This window comes from Carica papaya, chromosome 9, assembly GCF_054855325.1.
Source record: "Carica papaya isolate Zhongbai chromosome 9, ASM5485532v1, whole genome shotgun sequence".
Taxonomy (NCBI): domain Eukaryota; kingdom Viridiplantae; phylum Streptophyta; class Magnoliopsida; order Brassicales; family Caricaceae; genus Carica; species Carica papaya.
The window spans coordinates 34,882,909-34,905,749 of record NC_142317.1 but is presented as its reverse complement, the minus strand read 5'-3'; the positions used below and the strand labels follow the sequence as shown (position 1 = coordinate 34,905,749).

At 33.3% G+C, this 22,841-nt stretch overlaps 2 protein-coding genes and 4 pseudogenes across 2 annotated transcripts; 3 read left to right on the top strand and 3 right to left on the bottom strand.

Annotated features, from left to right (window-relative positions):
• Nucleotides 1–1,143: 1,143 nt before the first annotated feature.
• LOC110824938 (berberine bridge enzyme-like 17) lies at nt 1,144–2,976 on the bottom strand. The gene has a single exon (XM_022055422.2). It carries the CDS (start codon nt 2,960–2,962, stop codon nt 1,316–1,318), a length of 1,647 nt encoding a protein of 548 aa, XP_021911114.2. The 5' UTR covers nt 2,963–2,976; the 3' UTR covers nt 1,144–1,315.
• Nucleotides 2,977–6,954: 3,978 nt separating this feature from the next.
• LOC110825021 (berberine bridge enzyme-like 14) lies at nt 6,955–9,196 on the top strand. Its single transcript, XM_022055491.2, has one exon. It carries the CDS (start codon nt 7,390–7,392, stop codon nt 8,971–8,973), a length of 1,584 nt encoding a protein of 527 aa, XP_021911183.2. The 5' UTR covers nt 6,955–7,389; the 3' UTR covers nt 8,974–9,196.
• A 933-nt stretch (nt 9,197–10,129) lies between these two features.
• LOC148240305 (berberine bridge enzyme-like 14 pseudogene) lies at nt 10,130–11,803 on the top strand (annotated as a pseudogene).
• A 416-nt stretch (nt 11,804–12,219) lies between these two features.
• LOC110818419 (protein STRICTOSIDINE SYNTHASE-LIKE 10 pseudogene) lies at nt 12,220–14,237 on the bottom strand (annotated as a pseudogene).
• Nucleotides 14,238–14,549: 312 nt separating this feature from the next.
• Nucleotides 14,550–16,497, bottom strand: LOC110818394 (berberine bridge enzyme-like 8 pseudogene; annotated as a pseudogene).
• A 520-nt stretch (nt 16,498–17,017) lies between these two features.
• Nucleotides 17,018–18,850, top strand: LOC110818412 (berberine bridge enzyme-like 21 pseudogene; annotated as a pseudogene).
• Nucleotides 18,851–22,841: the final 3,991 nt, after the last annotated feature.

The window sequence follows — 22,841 nt, the reverse complement described above, 5'->3', positions numbered from 1 at the left end:
GCATTCAAGCATTCATGAGTTCGAAGTTCACCAAAGACCCGATAAAATTATCATATGCCATCGCTTCCATGTCCAAGTTTGTACGATTAATGGATTCAGCTAACCAAGCAGAATAAGGCATACGAGAAGATTTGTTACTTGCGGCCACCATAAACATGTAGCAATCGTCTTCAACTACTTATAAACTCTATGTGGTAGTAAAAAGATACTCATATGATGAGATGGAATTACTTAAGCTACGACTTTGATAAGCACTTCTTACCAGCTTCAAAAAAATTTCATTTCCTAAATCTATACATGCTGAACCATTTGAGATTCACAATAAAATTAAAATTTTCCTTCATATATCCTCTAAGAGTTATCGGGAAAACAAAATACTTAGATGCATGTTAAAAAGAACCTACAATTCATGCAGCAAAGATAGACGACCCTTTTTGAGAATGATAGAGTTCGTTTTTGAAGATTGATGGCATGACCTAATGTTTTCCATTAAATCCTCACAACATTTGCCCAAGGTAAGAATTTCAACTCTCGAGGCTCTCTCAAACACTATACTATCATCTACAAAAAAAAAACGTTAGTTATTAGAAGAGCAACTCAACAACCTCTAACACCATAGATCCGTCCCTCGTCTTCAACATGCCTCAAGAAGTTAGAAAAGCTTATGCATGGAAAATAAAAAGATAAACTGATAGTGAATTTTCTTCGAATAGTCTCGTACCATGGTAAATTAATGATTACGTGTTCTGATTTACTAAAGTTGAGTATACGGTTATGGCTAAGGTACAAATTGAGATTCAAATTCCAACATACGCAACATACCTTCCTTAAAAGGTCAACAACCTCATCATAAGCTTTATTTGAATTGAGTTTGATGCACAATAACCTTATCTAGAATTTGGATGGCATTTAAGGAAATAAAACAATTCAAAAGCAATAATAAGAATTCATATTTAGAAATTACTTAAGCAATATAATATTTGAAAAGTGCATATAATTTATGACATGTATAATTCTTTTTCCTAATTATATATATATATATATATAATCTATATGTATAATAGATCATGTCTAATTATATATATACTCATTGTTAAAGGGGAAAAAAAAAAGATAAATTATTAAATATTTGAAAAGTACAAATGAGTTGAAAGATCTCATAGATATAGTTTATTTATGCTCTTAGAAACATATAATTGTTATTGAAATTTACATAAATAATTATTCTATAATAATATTTATTCAAATTGAACCACAACATAATACAGCAAGTCGTTTATATGACAAATGGAATTATATAATTCATAAAGATTCTTCACTTGAGGGGTGGAATGCTTTGTTCATCCCTAAAGAAATTATCAGGATCCACCATAGCCTTCACCGAAGCCAGTCTCTTGAAGTTACCCTTGAAGTACTTGAACCCATAAACCGCAGCATCTTCAAAGCTGGTGGTGCCATTGCTTGAGCCACTACCAATGTCGAGATCTCTGTAATTTAGAAAAGCTTCTCTTGGTTGGCTTGTGACATAAGGAGCAATTGCATTGTAAAAGTTTCTTATGAGCCTTAGATACTTGGGTGTTGCCTGGTTTCCTTCTTGTGTCCACGAAACCGAATGTTGAACCTTGAAGATGACTCCTGCTCGATGTGGAAATGGTGTTTCGGATTCCCTAATCTCCTCCATTCTTCCTCCTAAAGGATTCCATTGCATCCAAAACCCTTCTATTTCTGTCATTAACTTCCATATCGTTTCCAAATCTTTCTTGGAGATCACCTTCCTTACATAATCAGACTTATTCTTCGATATGTCTTTGTTTGTTGCTACTCTTTGAAGTAAAACATCGATGGAGGTCCCGTTAGGGAATCCGAACCAAAAAAGGGTCGACTCGATCCACTTCATTTCGATGCAATCATTTCGTTGTAAACCCAATTCCGGAAAATCTTTGTTTAGCAATTCAAGAAGACGATCTGTTTGCCCAAGAAAATGGCCGATGAAAGCAATGTTCACTGTCTTCTGTCCTTTATCACCGTTCACAACTTGTGGCATAATCCTAATGAAGAGATCTTTATCAAGTTTTGAAGCAACTTGTTGCCATTTGTACACTACGTCAGTAGCTCCTTGCTTTAGGGTTCTCACCACATTGAAGACGGTGACTTTGGGTGGAACACGAACAAGCTTTATCTTCCATGAAAGGATAACACCAAAGCTTGCTCCACCACCACCTCTAATGGCCCAAAACAGATCTTCCCCCATCAATTTCCTGTCGAGAATTCTACCATTTACATCGACTAATTGGGCATCGATGATATTATCCACTGACAAACCATACTTTCTTATCAATGTCCCATATCCACCTCCACTAAAATGGCCACCAGCGCCTAAAGTGGTACAAACTCCAGCAGGAAAGGCATGGACACCACTTTTCTCCGCAATTCTATAATATAACTCTCCGGTTGTCGCTCCTGCTTGAACCCAAGCTGTCTCCCTCGGTATATCCACATCGATAGCACGAAGATTAAACATGTCAAGGATGACAAATGGGACAAAAGAAATATAGGAGAGACCTTCATAGTCATGTCCGCCACTACGAATTCTCATTTGTATGTCATTTTTCTTAGCACAAATAACAGTTGCCTGCACATGGGCTTCCTCCAAGGCTGTGATAATGGCCAAGGGTTTCGGAGTTTCAGGAGTCCAAAACCTGCGATTGTTTGCATAGGCCTCGTAAATGGATTGGAAAGAAGGGTTGGATGGTGTGAAAATAGCTTTAGAGATGGATTGTTTAGATGGGGATTGAACGAGGCATCTAAGAAACGAATCAAAAGATGAGTCTGGCGACGACGATGCTGGTCTCGAAATCGAAATCAACAAGAAAACTAAGATCGAAACTGTGGAGGAGATTGAATTTGGTTTCATCCTGAGGAAGGACATTTTTTCTTTTCTGCTATCCAACTCCTTCTGCATGCAACTTCATGGGTTCTTCACGTGTATATATAGAGGTTGTATGAGTTGAGAGATGAAGAAATTTTCATCAAGACAAATTCAACACCTCACATCCTAATCCAAGTATTTTAAACGTACACACCAACTATAATTCTTTGTTTGGAGGCCGGGCAACCAAAACCAACGTATCAAATGTTTAAACTTGTGGGAACGTATGTATATATATGATGCCTGGTCAATTGAATCAACTGTGTTAAGTTCTTGATAAACCCTATTCCATTTACAGTTGAAACCATACTTGGTTTGCCATTGTTAATTTATTATTACTGTCTTAAGTTACACTAAATGCTTATTAATGACTAATTATATATATATATATATGTATATATATAACATTACACATTCATAACCATATATTTAGAGAAATAATTAATCATAACTCAATTTCGAGTTATGTTTTCAACTCATTTCACATAAACATTTTAGATTAAAACTTTGGTACATTTTTAAAATTTTATAGTCAAATATAATCTTACATTATATTTATATCAGTCAAAAATTACATCCTCATATTTGAAAAAATAATAATAATAATTTTTAAATATATATAAAAATTATACTTGAATTACATTCAAAAATTATAATCTAAATAATAATTTCAATAAAATTATTTCAATAGTTATCTAAATTTATTTAAATATGTTTTTTCAAAAACAAAAATTAAGATCAAATCATAGTTTTTGAAAGATATAAAATTATAATTAATCGATGCATATTTGATATTGTGAAGATATGTCATACTCTTATCCAACAAGTCAATGTAGAAAATTTAATATAAGTATTTTCTTGTATTTTTTTTAAAAAAACACAATTTTTCAAAACCTTAAACCATACCACTAAGTAACGATGAACTCACGATTATCTAATAGTTAAAAAACTGTATTTTCGTTAAAGTACACGAATTTCAATTTCATTAATCGTATAAAACTTGTTGTTTTGTAAATATATTATGAGTTAACAATTGTCAACCTATAATGTTTCATCTACTATTTAATAATACCAAAAGTTTATTTCGTAAGTATGTTGGTTGGATAAGGATGGTTAAGTCGGATTTAGTTTTAACGAGGTTATTACGTATTTTGATTTATCAGTTAAATTTTCTTAATTGAAAGAATCAATCACAACTAATTAAAACTTAACCTAATTTTTTTTTAAAAAAAACACAATTTTCCAAAACCTTGACCACACCACTAAGTAACGATGAACTCACGATTATCTAATAGTTAAAAGACTGTATTTTCGTTAAAGTACACGAATTTGAATTTCATTAATTGTATAAAACTTGTTGTTTTGTAAATATATTATGAGTTAACAATTGTCAACCTATAATGTTTCATCTACTATCTAATAAAACCAAAAGTTTATTTCGTAAGTATGTTGGTTGGATAAGGATGGTTAAGTCGGATTTAGTTTTAACGAGGTTATTACGTATTTTGATTTATCAGTTAAATTTTCTTAATTGAGAGAATCAATCACAACAAATTAAAACTTAACCTAATTTTTTTAAAAAAAAACACAATTTGAATTTCATTAATCGTATAAAACTTGTTATTTTGTGAATGTATTATAACTTAACAGTTATTAATATATAATACTTTCTCTACTATCTAATAAGACCAAAAGTTTATTTCATAAGTATGTTGGTTGGATAAGGATAGTTAAGTCGGATTTAGTTTTAACGAAATTATTACGTATATTGATTTATCAGTTAAATTTTTTTAATTGAAAGAATCAATCACAACTAATTAAAACTTAACTTAAATTTTTTTTTTAATTAAAAAAAAAGATTATCGAGTCTAAGACCATCTTCGTTATATCTAAAGATGTGCTAGACACCACTTGATGTATCGTACTTTTCTAGCCATCGGATATATATATGTATATACTAATCAAGTTGTCCGTGGAGATATAATTCTATATATGTACTCATTTGAACGTTATTTTTGTTATTTTATAACTATTATATGTGTATCACTTAATTAATAAATATATAAAATTTATTTTAAAAAATAAAATAAAGTTTGAAGATTTTATTTGAGAGCTCCAAAATTAATAATGATGTGTCAACACGTAATGGATGATAACTTCACAAATTAATACTTGTATTAATAATTCACATAATGTGATAATCTCTGTTGATTTTTTCTTTTAAAAAATATTTGGTCAAAATTCAGGATGTGTGTGTGTATACATACACACATATATATATATATATATATGTATGTATGTGTATGTCAAATAACACAAAATTATTGGTCAAATGTCTAAATTTTTTTCAGTATAACCCACAAATCAATTTTTTTTTCCTTTAAATTGAAATTTATAATTTTGTGAATTGTAAGATATCATGTTTATCTTTGAGAAGTATAGTTTTTAATATCATATAGGTCAAATGACTTAAAATATCAAATGTTAAATTGACAAGAAAATAATAAAATCTTATTTTAAAATTAATTACATTATTTCAAATACTACTTTTGTAAGGACAAAATAATCTACCATTTTGAGTAAAAAGTCAATTTAATATATATATATATGTATATAAACAAAAAAAAAATTAATGTTTGGGAAAATGGAGGTAGCAAATTCTAGATTTTAACTTAGCAATGAGAATAAAATTAACTTTTAGAATAATGTTTGGATTGGTGAATACTCACTTAAATTGCACTATGGAGATAGGAAGTGAATGTGGGATGTAAGGTTTAGGAAACTTGTTTTGATTTGGGAAACTTGTTTTGATTTGGGAAAAATTTAAGTTTTTAGTTCCTTATAAAGTTAACTAAGGATTCTAGAGGTGTCGAAAGTGTGGAAGTTCAAAATTTTTTCACGAGAAATATTTTTTATACGACAAGTTTAAAAAGCAGAGTTCTTGTTTTATATTATTTTCGTAATGTTGTTTGCAAATTGGATTTCCCTAACTACAATCATTTGTAGGGAGAGAGGGTGGATAATCGATAGATCATGTATTTTATAAGGTGCTCTTGGTCTTTGAAACGTTTCGTTTACAATTCTAGCTCGACCGGGGATAGTTTGGGTTTAGGATAATCTAGTCACTTATATATTTAGACCTCACACTTTATTTCTTATATTTGATGCTATTACTTATCGATTTAGTTGATCAACAACGATGAGAGTGTGTATTGGAAAATATTAATTTGTAAACAAGTGTGTCGATTGATTAGGATCACATTTGCTCGGTTTAATTAAGTTTTTTTTTCTCGTTTCTAAGTCTAAGTCTCCGTAAATTATTTTTTTGTTCTTTCTTCAATTTATCTAACGAATTTTTTTTTTTTAATCTCTAACCCAAAATTAGTATAAAAAATTCATATTTATGATTCGTATCAAACATTTTATTCTGAATTTTTTGTATATAATATTTATATGAAAAGAAGACAATCCAAACACCCACATAATATATAATATATATATATATAATTAATTTGATGTATCAACATTTTATGAATATGTTATGATCAACATATTAGGTTATAACTTAGTACTAATTAAGGGACAAATGCTCAAACCTTTCTTAATTAATTTTAAAATGAGACATAACAAAAAATTACCTTTGAGTATCTCCTCTAATCACTCTCCATGCAAAGAGCATGTCTGATCTTGGGTTAGTTAATTTAATTGATTAACAAAAATATTTTACAAAGGGTTTTTTAGGGTTCATCAAAATCAAAATTTTTGTAAAGTTTATCTATAAATTTATACTTGATTTAATTAAAAATTATATAAATACTTAATAGAGTGATGATAAAACTCAACTTATATGGAATTTGCTCATATAACTGTAAAAAATGCATTGAAATTTGTCTGATATTGCAGCTAATTATCTTGAAAAGTTGAACACTTCAAAAAATCCCAATAGTGCTTTTATAAAGTTTTAATACAAAATTAATGTGGGATTGAGAGATCTTAGAAAGAATCACAGACGAAGTTAATGTTGTTCAATGGATTGTGCCGGACAAGAAGACATGTTGGATAACCTAAGGATGAATACCAGGAAATCAGAGAACAAGATCTTCCAATTTTATGGATTATTTTCTTGGGTAGAGATTGAAAATCTGTTTTTCAACTTCAAAGTAGGAAATTAGAGATTGAAATCTCTAAGATTTAATGGAGTTTGATTTTCATTTACAGAGAGATTTAAGATGTGTTTTGTTTTTTTTTTTTTTGACTGGGAAATTAGAGATTCATATCTCCTAACCATTAATTATTAACTGATTCAATGGAGTATCCATTTGATTAACATGATCGCTGCAAAGCAGGAGGATTTCTGTATTAAATCCTGCAAATCTTAATTAACATGATTAGCTCTATAAGTTAACCAAATTCAGAAGAGATGAACACAGCCTTACGGGGGTGGTGGTGAAAAAAGAAAAATGAAGGGATTAACTTCTGTACTTCTGTTTGTTGTTTCGATGATTTTCTTTTCAGCTTCATCTGCATTACCTTCACCACCAGAAACCAGCTTCCTTCTATGCCTTTACAAGCAATCTCAACCCTCCAATTCAATCTCCAATGCGATCATCACCCCTAACAACTCTTCATTTTCATCTGTTCTGCAGAAATATGGAAGGAACCTGAGATTCTTGACACCCGCCACTCCGAAACCTCTTGTCATCGTTGCTGCCATGGACAAATCTCATGTTCGGGCCACTATACTTTGCTCCAAAGCAGGTGGTTTGCAGATGAGAATTCGCAGCGGTGGACACGATTACGATGGTCTTTCTTATGTTTCGGACGTTCCCTTTGTTTTACTCGACATGTTTAATCTTCGATCTATTGATATAGACTTGAAAGATGAGAGTGCATGGGTTCAATCTGGCGCGACTGTTGGAGAACTTTATTATCGAATTGCAGAAAAGAGTAATGTCCGTGGATTTCCAGCAGGAATATGCCCTACTCTTGGAGTTGGTGGCCATTTTTCAGGAGGTGGATATGGGAATATGATGAGGAAATACGGGTTATCGGTTGATAATGTTGTCGATGCTGAAGTAGTTGATGTGAATGGAAATGTTTTAGACAGGAAAGGGATGGGAGAAGATCTGTTTTGGGCAATCAGAGGTGGGGGAGCTGCAAGTTTTTGTGTTGTTCTTTCATGGAAGATCAAACTGGTTCCGGTACCGGAAAAGGTTACAGTTTTTCAAGTGGAGAAGACAATGGAGGAAGGAGCTGTTGACCTCGTTGTGAAATGGCAAGAAGTTGCAGACAAACTCGACGAAAATCTCTTCATCAGACTGATGCTGAGTCCTATGAAAATCGGTACCAAGAACAGTGTAAAAGCATCTTTTGTTGCCATGTTCCTTGGCCAATCTAATAGTCTTCTGTCTCTGATGAATCATAGCTTTCCTGAATTAGGGTTACAGCAGAAAGACTGCATTGAAATGAAGTGGATTGAATCTGTCCCCTTTTGGACTGGTTCTCCGAACGGAACGCAAATAGATGATTTGCTCATCCGAGAATCGAAACGACCAGTTTTTCTAAAAAGAAAATCTGATTATGTTCAAAAACCAATCTCCAAAGCAGCCATCGAATCAATCTTTAAGGCAATAATTGAGTCAGAATATGTAGGGATGTTATGGAATCCTTACGGAGGAAAAATGAGCGAAATCTCGGAGTCAGAAACTCCATTTCCTCATAGAGCAGGAAACAAATTCAAGATTCAGTATTCTGTGAACTGGAACGAAGAAGGCAACGACATCGTTAACAAGTACTTGGATCGAACAAGAAGGCTTTTTGGCGCGATGACTCCTTTTGTTTCCAAGAACCCTAGAGAGGCATTCCTCAACTATCGTGACATCGACATTGGCGGAAACCTAAATGGAACATATGATGAAGGAAAAGTTTATGGGATTAAGTACTTTAAAAATAACTTTGATAGGTTAGTACAGGTGAAGAACAAGGTTGATCCTGAGAATTTCTTCAGATATGAACAAAGCATTCCAACTAAGAACAAGGCTTAGAGAAAGATCAAATCTTCTGTACCAAGTAAGAGGATTAAGGTTGTATTTCATTTTTTTTTTTTTTTCTTGAAGATACACATGAAAAATCATCAAAAAGAAAGAAAAGTTACAGTGATCATACATAATTTCATATATTTAATGTGATTCTTATAAATAAATATTTCAAGATTTACGAAACTATATAATCATAGATCCTCTCTTTTGTATCTCATTGATACCCCAAGTTTAATTTCGGATTAACTCAACAAACCCTACTCTTATATTGAATTTTAAATTTATACTCGACGTAAGTAGTTTCCAATTAACTTAAACGTCGGTAAAATTAATTCTTAAACCGCGTATAATTTCAACAAAGTAAGATGCATAACGAAAACAACACAAGATTTAACGTGGTTCAGCAGTTTGCCTATATCTACATATAAGATCGATAAAAAAAAATTTCTACTGTAATAATTGATAGTACATTATCAATAGGTTTACAAGCCAAATAGAGAAACTATACTGAGTTTTCTTCACACAAAACTCTATATGATATATATACGACAGTGTATCTATATACACGATAAGATCGATGAAAAACTTTTTCATTATAATAATTGAAAATACGTCATCAATAAATTTACAAACCAAATAAATAAGCGATAGGAGTTTTCCTCCCACAAAATATATATATATATATATAATGTTTCTTAAAATAAATACATCAAATTCAATACACGTCAACAGTTAAAATTTAAAAAATTCAGAAGATATATACAAATCACGAATTAAAACTATATTAGAAATAATTTATGACCCCCAAGTTAATTGAGAAACGTTTAACAAGTAAGCAAAGAAGAGAGGAATCAGGAAGGCAAATGGAAGGTGATTAATAAAGAAACTTAATTGGTGCCAAAAAATTGTAGAAGAAAATGAAAAATCTTGGGCCGTGAAGAATTCTAGATGAGAGATTTTTGCAGTTGTCGGCAAAATCAGGGGTATAAACAGCCATGGCCTCTTGATTCGGAGGTAATTGAATCATAATCTGAAATGTATGATTAAGTTTCTTGATCTGAGATATTTGATTTGCTTGATATCTGCAGAGTTTGATAATAACCCATTAATAATATTTATATACCAAAAAATCCCAAGAGAAGGTTACAGTCATCTGGAGAAGATGAAGGATTCAGAGTCTGCAATTCTTCTCTTTTTTGCTTCATTTCTTTTAGTTTCGGAATCTTTATACGTAAACTCTGACTCAGTTCAAGAAACCTTCGTTGAATGTCTTCACAGCAGATCTCAGCCATCCAAGCCAATCTCCCATGCCATAATCACCCCTGACAACTCTTCATTTTCATCTACTTTGCTGGAATATGCAAGAAACCAGCTATTCACGACAGCCAACAATCGGAAACCTCTTGTCATCGTTGCCGCCATGGACAAATCTCATATCCAGGCCGCGGTTCTTTGCTCCAAAGCAGCAGATCTGGAGATGAGAATACGCAGCGGGGGGCATGATTACGAGGGCCTTTCTTATGTCTCAAGTGTTCCTTTTATTATACTTGACATGTTTAATCTTCGATCGATTGATATAAACATGAAAGACGAGACTGCCTGGGTTCAATCTGGCGCGACTGTGGGTGAACTTTATTATAGAATTGCAGAAAAGAGCAGTGTCCATGGATTTCCAGCAGGAGTGTGCCCGACTCTTGGCGTTGGTGGACATTTTACAGGAGGTGGATATGGAAATATGATGAGGAAATTCGGGTTATCAGTCGATAACATTGTTGACGCAGAAATTGTTGATGTGAATGGGAATGTTTTAGACAGGAAAGGAATGGGAGAAGATTTGTTTTGGGCAATCCGAGGAGGGGGAGCTTCGAGCTTCTGCGTTGTTGTTTCATGGAAGATCAAGCTGGTTCCGGTACCCAAAAAGGTTACAGTCTTCCGGGTGGAGAAGACAATGGAGGAAGGAGCTGTAGATCTTGTTGTGAAATGGCAACAAATAGCAGATAAAGTAGATGAAAACCTCTTCCTCAGATTGTTTCTGAGTCCTCTAACTGGTACAAAAAAGACTGTGAAAGCAGCCTTTATTGCCATGTTTCTTGGTGAATCTAACACCCTTTTGTCTGTCATGAATACTAGCTTCCCTGAATTAGGGTTACAGCAGAAAAACTGCACCGAAATGAGCTGGATTGAATCGGTCCTCAGCTGGTCTAATTACCCGCAAGGAACATCAAAAGATGTTTTACTCAACAGGAAATCTAAATCGTTGTACTTTCTGAAACGATCATCAGATTATGTTCAACAACCGATCCCGAAAACAGGAATCGAGTTAATCTTTAAGTTGATAATAGAATTTGATGAGTTGGGAATGGTATGGAACCCTTATGGGGGGGAAATGAGTAAGATTTCAGAGATGGCAACTCCATTTCCTCATCGAGCAGGAAATATCTTCAAGATTCAGCATTCCACAAGCTGGAAGGAAGCAGATAATAATATCATCGACAAGCACTTAGATCAGATAAGAAAGCTTTATGACGCCATGACTCCGTTTGTTTCCAAGAACCCTAGAGAAGCATTCCTCAACTATCGAGATATTGACATCGGAAGAAACCTTCATGGAACATATGATGAAGGAAAAGTTTATGGGATTAAGTACTTTAAAAGTAATTTTGACAGGTTAGTGCAGATAAAGAACAAGGTTGATCCTGATAATTTCTTCAGGAATGAACAAAGCATACCAACTAGTGGTCGCCACAGTTAGAGGAAGTCTTATTTCTAACTTACTTTTGAGGATATATGAAACTAAGCAATACAATAAAAGACTGTAATGCCTCCGACATGAACATGCAAGACTCAATAATTACGAAAATTTACGAGTACATATTTTTGTAAATTTTAAATTTTTTCCTTTATATAACACTCATAACTCGTTTAGACAAAGATCAGATTGTGAAGTCAAAAAACAGACTTTTCCATTTCCAAAATACAAAGATCAAGAACACACATATATACAAAGTCACACAAACTCAACTGACGGCGTAGAAGACAGAATATCACAAATAATATTCAAGCAACTGCTGGTACGTATTCTAGACACAAACACATCATTGACAATGCCACAAGCAAGTCCTTATTGACAATGTCATGGACTGTCATGTGACAATTCACTACAAATTCAAGTTATTTGACACTATCTAAATACAACAACGTCGAAGAAGAGATGATCATGAACAAGTAACATAATAACAAATTTACAAATACTTACCGATCGTAATCATAAATGCCTATATATGGCGTGGTTATAGACCCAATCCAGAGCTTCCCATCTCTCTCCAGCACTTCGCTGATAAATGCCAGTGTCTTCCCTTTCGAATCTTCCAGCACCTCAATAATCTCTCCGGTCTCACTCAGTTTTGCAGCAAGTGCATGGGGTGTCCCTCCAATTAGCAGTGAGTTTAATTGACTGAAGTTCAATAACTTAAGCAGGATATTTCCGAACCATGGATTAGTAAAACCCATGTATGCAAAAAGTGTTTTCTTGGTGTACATAGCTACCCAGAACTCACCCTTTTCGTTTCTCCTTATATTGTCTGGGGCACCGGGAAGATCAGCAAAAACGTCATGCTTGCCGGCATTAGGACCACGAAGCCAAAACCTGAGAACCCTAAACCGAGTGGATTCAGCAACTAGAACAAAGGATCGGTCTTTGCTTAATGCCACACCATTTGGAAATCCAAGCCCTTTTAACAACACTGTCGTTTTTCTGTTTTTCTTTTCGTACTTAATCAATCTCCCTGTTCGGTCTCCACTCATGATCAAATTCATGTATGTCCTGAAAACAATTGAAACATCCATATAGGGATATATATATATATATGCACACACACACACACAAAGTGGTATAAGCCATAAGATTATGGATGTTAAAGAGGAAACAAACCTAATGTTGTAAACTTTGCTACTATCGGTGAAGTAAATAACATCATCAAGCTCATCGATGTCCATATGGTTGGTAAAATCGAAACGGAGGCCTTCAGCTTCTATTGCTAGTTGTTTGGCCAGGCCGCCTTCAGGGCCAACTACCATCAGGCCGAGATAACAATCATCAATATACAAATCTCCACTCTTCTTTTCAAACATTACACCTAATGGCCTCCCACATATATGCTCCAACTGTGGAAAAGATGGTTGACTGCAACTCTGCCTTCAGTATTAATAATTCATTAATCGATTATCATTTCAATATTCACCTTAATGATTTCATAATATCATACACACTTATATACACACACACACACATATAGATGACCACCAAAAGAAACGCATAAAAACAGGTTTTTACAATTCGAATCTACTATGAAAAACAGAGTCCAAACTTTTCAGACTACAGCATGAGTTGCAGAAACAAAACAAACCCACCATTTACACACTCTTCACTTTTCAAAGAGGCTGAAGTAGATATAGATATATATACTAAACCATATAGATATATATTTATACGCACACCATTGTAAATAATTAAGAATTTCTAAGTATAAGCTCAAATCAACAGAAGGGGCTGTACATGAGAAACTTGATTAAAGAAATTTCCTGTTAATGTAGCTTGATTCTAAGAAATATTCGGAGTATATTTTAGACAATATTCTATGTATATTCTTTTGAGTAGTTCAATATATTCTGGAAATATTTCCAAACAAACTCTAATAATTTCCATATATAAGAGTCTATAATCTTATGTTTTTTCTTATTTTGTTCTTTACTTTGGGTGATTGTATTCAGGATTTATTTTCACAACATTTCCATATATAATTGTGGTTGGGAGTAGGCAACTTCACGGCTATATAAATACCCATTTGATGTTGAACTTTTGAAATGAATCAAACTCCCCCAAAAATGAAATTCGATTTTCCCCACAACAATTCTAACTTAAAATCATTATAATCCAAACATCAACCTTCAAACCCTAGCATAACATATATAAAAATATACCTATGAGGAGAGTCAATTGCAAATTCCCTCCAGCCAACCGATTCGCCTTCCCACTTAAGAATTCGACCATCAGCAACGCCTGTGTAAGGTCCTTCTCCTTTTGGATCAAAATCCAGACTCTCTCCGGCGACAGCCCCGGCCGTCGAGAGATCAAGAACTCGAGATGCATGTAGCACGTCGCGAGAACCTTTTATTTTGGGCACTGGATAAAAGAAAGGAGCTAAGAAGATTGCAAGAAAAGCTACAGCCACCGCCGTAGCCCCTCGCACCACCAGCTTCTTCTTGTCCATTGAAGAGTGCAAGTTCAAGTTGAAATGAAAAGATGGCTACTTGACAGAGATTCATAGTAGAAACTGCATGTAGAGGAGGTGGCGGCAGGTGGCGGCAGGTCGATGGCAGGTACTGCATGTACGTGGCGTTTATATGCTGAGCTCTTACTTACACCCAGCAACCTCTAGAGTTATACACGTGAATGTAGAGATTTTTTATCATTTTTTCAAAAATATAAATAATTATTAGACTAAAATTCGATATTTAAAATTTTGGATTGTTTAATTTAATTGTATTATCTACATATTTGTTATTATTACAAAATAAATTAATTAGATCTCAAGAAAACATTATGCAATTTATAGAAAAATTTGAACTTCGCAATACCAGTTTCCCTTTTCAGTATCAATTTCCGAAATAGGAAATAAATCTCATATGAACCTGTTCCAAGCAGCATCTACTCTGCCATTTTACCCTCCCAAGCTGCAATACTTGGTATACTTTGTTCATATCTGAAGAAATTACCAGGATCTACCATGGTTTTTACCTGCACCAACCTGTCAAAATTCTTATTAAAATACTTTTCACCCCAAATTCTAGCTTTTGAGTAGCTTGCATTGCCATTTTCATTCACACCCAAATCAATATCTCTGTAATTTAGATAAGCAGATCTTGGGTTTTTTGATACATATGGTGTCATATAATCATACAGCTTTCTAATCAGACCCAAGTTTGTATCTTCAGCTTCAGCAGTTTCCTCTTTCCAAGTCACTGAATATTGTATTTTGTAAATATTGCCTGCTCTATGAGGAAATGGAGTTTCCAATTCTGAAATTTCACTCATTTTCCCACCATATGGATTTAATGTCAATGCTGGTTTTCTCGACTCAATCATCTTCTTGAATATCCCTTCAAGATCAGTTTTTGAAATTGGTTCAACCACATAATCTGATTTCTTCTTTAAGAACTTGACTGATTTTGGTTGTCTGTTAAGCAAATTCTCCATTGATGTACCCTTAGGATGATTATCCCAAAACAATACTGATTCCGCCCAGCTCATTTCAATGCAATCATCTTTTGACAGACCCAATTCAGGAAACTTCGAATCTATTAAACCCATAAGTTCTTGAGCATTTCCAAGAAATAAAGCTACAAACTTGGCTTTGATAGTCTCATTGTTCTTCCTGGTTACTGGTAACAAAACCACTCTAATGAACAAATCTTGATGAATATTTGGTGCAACAATTTGCCATTGATGAACAATGTCTGTTGCTCCTTGTTCTAATGTTCTCTCAACTCTAAAAACAGTAACAATTTGAGGGACAGGAACTAATTTGATTTTCCATGAAAGAATGACTCCAAAACTAGCTCCACCTCCTCCTCTTATAGCCCAAAACAGATCTTCCCCCATTGATTTTCTATTCAAAACTCTGCCATTTGCATCAACAATGGTGGCATCAATCACATTATCAGTTGATAACCCAAATTTCCTCATCAAATTTCCATACCCACCTCCACTAAAATGGCCACCAACACCCACTGTAGGACAAACCCCAGCTGGGAATCCATGGATCTTACTCTTCTCTGCAACACTATAAAAAAGCTCACCAAGTGTAGCACCTGACTCAACCCAAACACTTTCATCTTCCAAATCAACCCTTACAGACCTTAGATTAAACATATCTAGAACGATAAAAGGAGAAGTAGAGACATAAGAAAGACCATCATAATCATGGCCGCCGCTACGAATTCTGAGCTCCAACCCATGAAGTTTGGCGCAGATGATTGATGCCTGGACGTGAGAGACATGAACAGGGGTGACAACGAAAAGTGGTTTTGGTGTTGATGGGGATGTGAATCTCAGGTTTCTGATGTAAGCCTGCAAAACAGATGGGTAATTAGGGTTATCAGGGAAGAAGACGACCTGGGAGATTGGTGGGTTTGGTGTGGAATGCGCAGAAAGACACTGGAGCAAGACTTCCTGGACTGGATCTGAAGATCCCATCTGAAAATGGAGAAGAAAGATTAAGAAAATGTTCAAGACTGTTGCAGAAGATTTCATTGAGGTGTTGAAATTGACATGCTTGGTCATAGATATTTGAAGGGAAGGGATTCACTGTAAAGATTAAAAAAGCAAGTTGCTTGAACATCATTTAACTTCAACCCTAAAGCATCATTGAAATTTTCTGTTAAAATGACTAACTTTGTAAAAAATTTTATGTTAAAATAGTTGGATCTGTTATAATGTATACAGATATACACCCATGATTACTTTCTGTTTGAACATAAAATATATATATATATATATATATATACATACATATGTATATCATCAGCTCTTGATTTCCAGTCATAGTGATATTATCAATTTAATTCTTGTAGGTGGGAGAAAGACAGAAATTATGGAGATAGGTCCCTCAATTATCAAATACATTTATGAGTCGGCTTCAAATTTATTAATGAGAAATTTTAATTAAAAATAAAATTAATATTCAATTTAATTTATTAGTTAAATAAAATTGCAAATTGGTTATTTTTTTAATGAAATTATCGATTATTTTCATAATAAAAAATAAAAATTTTTAGTTAATAAAAAATTAATTTAATTAGTATATTCCCCTGAAAGCGGGGCCCACAATTTAGGGGACATTATTTAAGGTTCCGCTGAAAGTGGGGCCCATAATTTTCGGAACCTTGTCGGCTTTTACTTGAAAATAATTAGTAAATACGTAAATATAGAGAGTCACCATGCATGGATTTCTCCTCAAAGCAAACCTCCCTATAAATTCTTCTCAGCCTCTGTCAAATATCAATGGGGTAGTTTGTGTTCTTATTAAGTTTATTTCTTCTTTTCTTCACATAAATCCTTTTGTGTATATATATATATATATAAAAAGAACACGAACCCCAGAAACTTCAAAAGAATCAACAATGGCGAAACCAAGCTCTATGTCGATTCTCGCAGTTTGTTTCCTCTTGTTCTTCACCAGATTCGAGTTATCTTCGGCAGTCGAAGTTTACCAAACCTTCCTGCAATGTATGACAAACCAGACAGGTCCTGAGATTTCAAAAGCCATTTTTGCTAAAACCAACTCTGCTTATACCTCCGTTCTTCAAGCATACTTACGTAATGCACGTCTCAACACCTCTACTGCGCCAAAGCCGGAAATCATCATAACCCCATTGCAAGAATCCCACGTTCAAGCAGCTGTGATTTGTAGCAAGAAAGTTGGTTTTCGTTTGAAAATCCGCAGTGGCGGCCATGACTATGATGGGATCTCGTATGTCTCTGATCTCCCTTTCTTCATGCTGGATATGTATAATTTGAGGAGTGTAACGGTGGACATGGCGGATCTGTCTGCGTGGGTTGGATCCGGTGCGACGCTTGGGGAAGTTTACCATGCGATTTGGAAGAAAAGTAAAGTTCTTGGGTTCCCCGCCGGAGTTTGTCCGACTGTCGGCGCTGGTGGACATATAAGCGGCGGTGGGTATGGAAATATGATACGTAAGTACGGTTTGTCCGTTGATCATATGGTGGACGCTAAAATAGTTGATGTGAATGGAAGAATTCTTTATAGAAAATCAATGGGGGAAGATCTTTTTTGGGCGATCAGAGGAGGTGGAGGAGCAAGCTTTTGTGTTATTTTATCTTATAAACTCAAACTCGTCCCTGTCCCCGAAACTGTTACAGTTTTCCGAGTACAATATTACATGGAAGAAAATGCTCTTGACATAACTCACAAATGGCAATTCGTTGGTCCAAAAACTAACCCTGGTTTATTCATGAGAGTTCTTCTACAACCCATTACATGGAAGAAAAACAGGACGATAAGAACGACTATTATGGCATTGTTTTTGGGTAAAGCAGATGAAGTAGTTTCCCTTTTGGGGAAAGAGTTTCCTGAAATGGGTTTGAAGAAAGAGAATTGTACAGAAATGACATGGATTCAGTCTGTTCTATGGTGGTCAAACATTGATGATGTAAACAGTGTAACCCCAGATGTTTTACTTGATAGACATCCTGGTTCAGGAAGTTTCATGAAGAGAAAATCAGATTACGTGAGTAAGGAGATTAGTAAACCAGATTTGGAATCTCTATTCAAACAGATGATCAAGATTGGAAAAACAGGTTTGGTTTTTAATCCTTATGGGGGAGCACTTAAAGAGGTTTCTGCAACCGAAACTCCATTTCCACACAGAGATAAGCTTTACAAGATTCAGTATTCTGTGAACTGGGTAGATGCTGGGATTGAAGCAGATAAACAGTTCATGAACGAGATAAGAACTCTTTATGGGTATATGACTCCTCTGGTTTCTCAAAACCCTAGAGGGAGTTACATAAATTATAGAGATCTTGATATTGGGATTAATAAGCTTGGTGGGAATGTGTATGAAGAAGGAAAGGTTTATGGGAAGATGTATTTTGGTGATAATTTTGATAGGTTGGTGAAGGTGAAGACTGCAGTTGATCCAGGAAATTTCTTCTGGAATGAACAGAGTATACCTCCTCTAAAAACTGCGGCATAGACAATATATATATATATGATAGGTTCACAAAATTAGTTTGTGATCAGGAATGGAAATTCCTTGACATCTATATACATACATATATATATCATTTGAACCATAAACAGAGAGGTTTATTATGATTATCTCTCTGTATTATTAGTTGTATTGATTTCAATCAATCACTATTATCAAAAAATTTCTCCTTTTTTCCCCTACATATATACATATATATATATCATTTGGTGGGACAAAAATTATAATGTGATGATGGGCTTTTCTTTATACTGTTTAAGGTCCAAGTTTTGGCCCAAATTCCATGCCTTTCGTTAAGCCTTCCTCGGACACGAATAGGCCTTTCTTCGTAAAATCTTGCGACCTAAAAAATGCTAACTTTCTAACTTTAGAAATCGAAAACATGTCGAAACAATGAGATATCAACCTCGATTATCTTTTGTCGTTATACCTACTAAATTCTCGAAAGTTATGTTGGTTCGTACATGATTCTCGTTCGCAATCGTCTTCTTTCTCATTTGCAACCCCTTTGCCTTTCTTAACCAATATACTCCAATCTCGAATTTTATTCACTTAGAAGAAAAAACACGTAACTCATTAGTATGTCGTATTATTCTTTTTTAATAAATAATTCCACTTACGTGGTTATAAACGGTATTTATATAAAAGAAAAAAATGTTAGTAAGTGTTTGTAAAAAACGATATTTAATTGAGTTTTTATAATATAAGATTTACGAAAACATAATACATAATATGATTATATTTTAATTAAGATTGAAATCTAATTTAAGTTTGATATAATCAAATCTAATATGATTATAGGGTAATATATTAAATTAAACAAAGACTAAGTGAATTCTACTACACCAACTCTATAATATATGTATATATATATATATATATATTTTATGTTGAAAAGATCGGGTGATCTTAGTGAAAATTCAAATGGAACAACAAGCACGAAACGACATGACGTTATCGCGAGGACAGGAGACAAAGCGACAAAAACAATGTCGTTTTACAAAGGCCAAAAAGAGTAGTCTCATAATATGAATCCAGAGAATGACACGTGTTACAACCACATGATGCCACGTGTCCGACTGAAAAAACGCAAACGCGGGGCGGCTCTGGAGATACCAGGTAGGAAAGGGTTGAAAAGTCAACCTCCGAGTGGGCTGGCCGACTGATTGAAGCCAGTTTGACTTGGTCAACCTTATAAATTTCACGCTCTCCACGTGAGACCAAGAGATTTTTGGTGCACACGCACCCACATGATAATTTTAAGACGCGCCTCCTCGTGGTGTAAAATCAAACCATGTTTATCGTTTCAATAAATTAAATTAATTTTTTTAATTATCAAGTACCTAAAAAATAATTTTCACTATAAATATTACATACACGATATGAAGTTTTATGTGTTTCTTTTAATTAAAAAAATATTAAAAATATAGTAAATTCACTGAAATTTAATCTAATTTAATCATCAAAAAGTAAAAAAAATAAACGTCATGCACATTTGAGGTTATGAAATATTAATGATATCGTCAGTGAAGAGCTGTTGAAGATCATTTGACACCTGAATACGAGAGTGGAGGCCTATCAGTAGAGAGAAGTCAGCATTTGCGAACTAATCAATACATTTATTTACGATAAACATGTTGGATCCTAACATGTCAATCATGCGATAATAAGTATTTGATCTCACGAGCGAGAGCGGCATGCGTATTAGTGCTATAATTTTCTTAATAAGTAATTACACTGTTAAAACGCTATCCATTTTCAGAATAATACTACAGAATCCAGAATGTCAAATGAGTTGAAGGTCATCGAAAGCACTCCAAAACTCGACATGAAGAACAGAGCATTTGTCAATCTTCCTGTTGAAGCTTCTCAAGCAAATACCATCCTCATCCTTAATAAGTTCGCCACAGCAGACGAGATTGATAGCAGCACGATAAGCACCATCAACATTCACCTTTCACAAATTTCTGAGAGGTTTCTGCTAAGTTACAAGTCATTAATTTTACTAATTCAGTTATTACAAATTGGTCATACTCGACTAAAATTTAATCCTTAATTTTTAAATAAAGTACAAATATTTTAATTACACTAAACCATTGATTGTACTAATTTTTTTAATATATACCAAAAATGTTTATTATATGAGACATGTTACATATAACCAAGCAAAGATGGTAACGATTATGTTTTGGGTTATTGAGTAAGAGAAGAAGTTGGGCACGTAGTTTATTTGACTAATAATATCTTAATGCATCTCAACTTACTATAACATAATATAATATAATTATAATAATAACAAATATAGAATATTAATATTTTTTAAAAAAACTATTAGAAATACTACTACTAATAATGTAAAAATATTCATAAGACTTACGGAAAAAATAAATATTTTAATAAAATTTGACACCACTCAATATTAAACTTATCAAAATGAGTAAAGAAAGTAAATAAAATAAATTAGTTTAGAGTTAATTGAAAAAAAAAAAAAAACTAGTTTAGGGATTGTGTTAATAACAAATCTAAAATTTCTACTAAATTCATTTTAAAATTTACACATATTTAATTTAAATAACGATAAAATTCTATATCGAACAGTAAAGATTGAATTAATAAATATTGGTAATTCTTTCGATAGTTCATATGCAATAATTAAATTTTGTTTAACGTAATCGGGAATATTTTATTTTAATCGTTTATAAAATTATATGTAAACTTAAAACTTGTCATTTCTTCGTTAAAATTTATGCCTCGTATTATTAAAAAGTTTAGATTCGGGAAAATTTAAAAAACGAATTTTGAATTTTCAATCATAAAACTCTTCAAATTCTAAAATACTCACACAATTTTTATATGTATCAAAATCACTTACGATCCAACTTGGAAAATTTGGGATTGTGACTTTTAGAATGCTTGAAGTCTTATTAACAATCGGCAATGAACCAATGAATGTGGATGAATAATTTATTTGGAATTAGTTGGTATGCACGTTTGACTTTTTCCTTGGTGAAGACTTTGAGTTTTGTATGATTGGAAGGTTGCTTGTTCCGTAATTAAAGACTAAAAGGTGATAAGATGCTTATATATATATATATATATATATATATATATATATATATAAACCAAATATAAACATGGGGAAATAAAATATTGGAAGAACCAAGAGATTTTGACTATGTATGTTTTGATCTAGTTTAGAAGAAAAAAAAAATTCTTTTTTTTAATAGCTCAACTTTAATTAGTGTAACTAAAACCTCATTAAAAATATATATAGTAACAATTATTTTCATAATATAAAGTATTTTGTTGTTAAATATTAATATATGCTGAAAGTCGTAGTTTAAGTATTACCTCGTAATGGCTATAATCAAATAGAGTCTATTGGATCGAACTTTTGACAGAAAAACAAAGATAGTTAGAGATTTATTCGTTGGCTTAAGTGGTCTGTGATACGTGTGAGTAAAAGAACAAGCGGTATAGGCTTTTGGGATTTCTAAAGTTTCAATAAGGTAATGCTTGCAAGGCAAGTTTGGAGATTCATCGAGTATTCTCATACTCTAAGTGCAAGGTTACCTAAGATTAAATACAATTATGATGGAGATTTTATGACTGTATTTTAAGATTTATACTAGAATATATATTGGATCGACTTTTTGACGGAAAAACAAAGATAGTTATAGATTTATTCGTTGGCTTAAGTGGTCTGTGATACGTGTGAGTAAAAGAACAAGCGGTATAGGCTTTTGGGATTTCTAAAGTTTCAACAAGGTAATGCTTGCAAGGCAAGTTTGGAGATTCATAGAGTATTCTCGCACTCTAAGTGCAAGGTTACCTAAGATTAAATACAATTATGATGGAGATTTTATGACTGCATTTTAAGATTTATATTAGAATATATATTGGATCGACTTTTTGACGGAAAAACAAAGATAGTCAGAGATTTATTCGTTGGCTTAAATGGTCTGTGATACGTGTGAGTAAAAGAACAAGCGGTATAGGCTTTTGGGATTTCTAAAGTTTCAATAAGGTAATGCTTGCAAGGCAAGTTTGGAGATTCATCGAGTATTCTCACACTCTAAGTG

What these genes read in the sequence shown, in the direction of transcription:
- LOC110824938 (XM_022055422.2), bottom strand. Translation starts at nt 2,962, where the DNA reads ATGCAGAAGGAGTTGGATAGCAGAAAAGAAAAAATGTCCTTCCTCAGG.
- LOC110825021 (XM_022055491.2), top strand. Translation starts at nt 7,390, where the DNA reads ATGAAGGGATTAACTTCTGTACTTCTGTTTGTTGTTTCGATGATTTTC.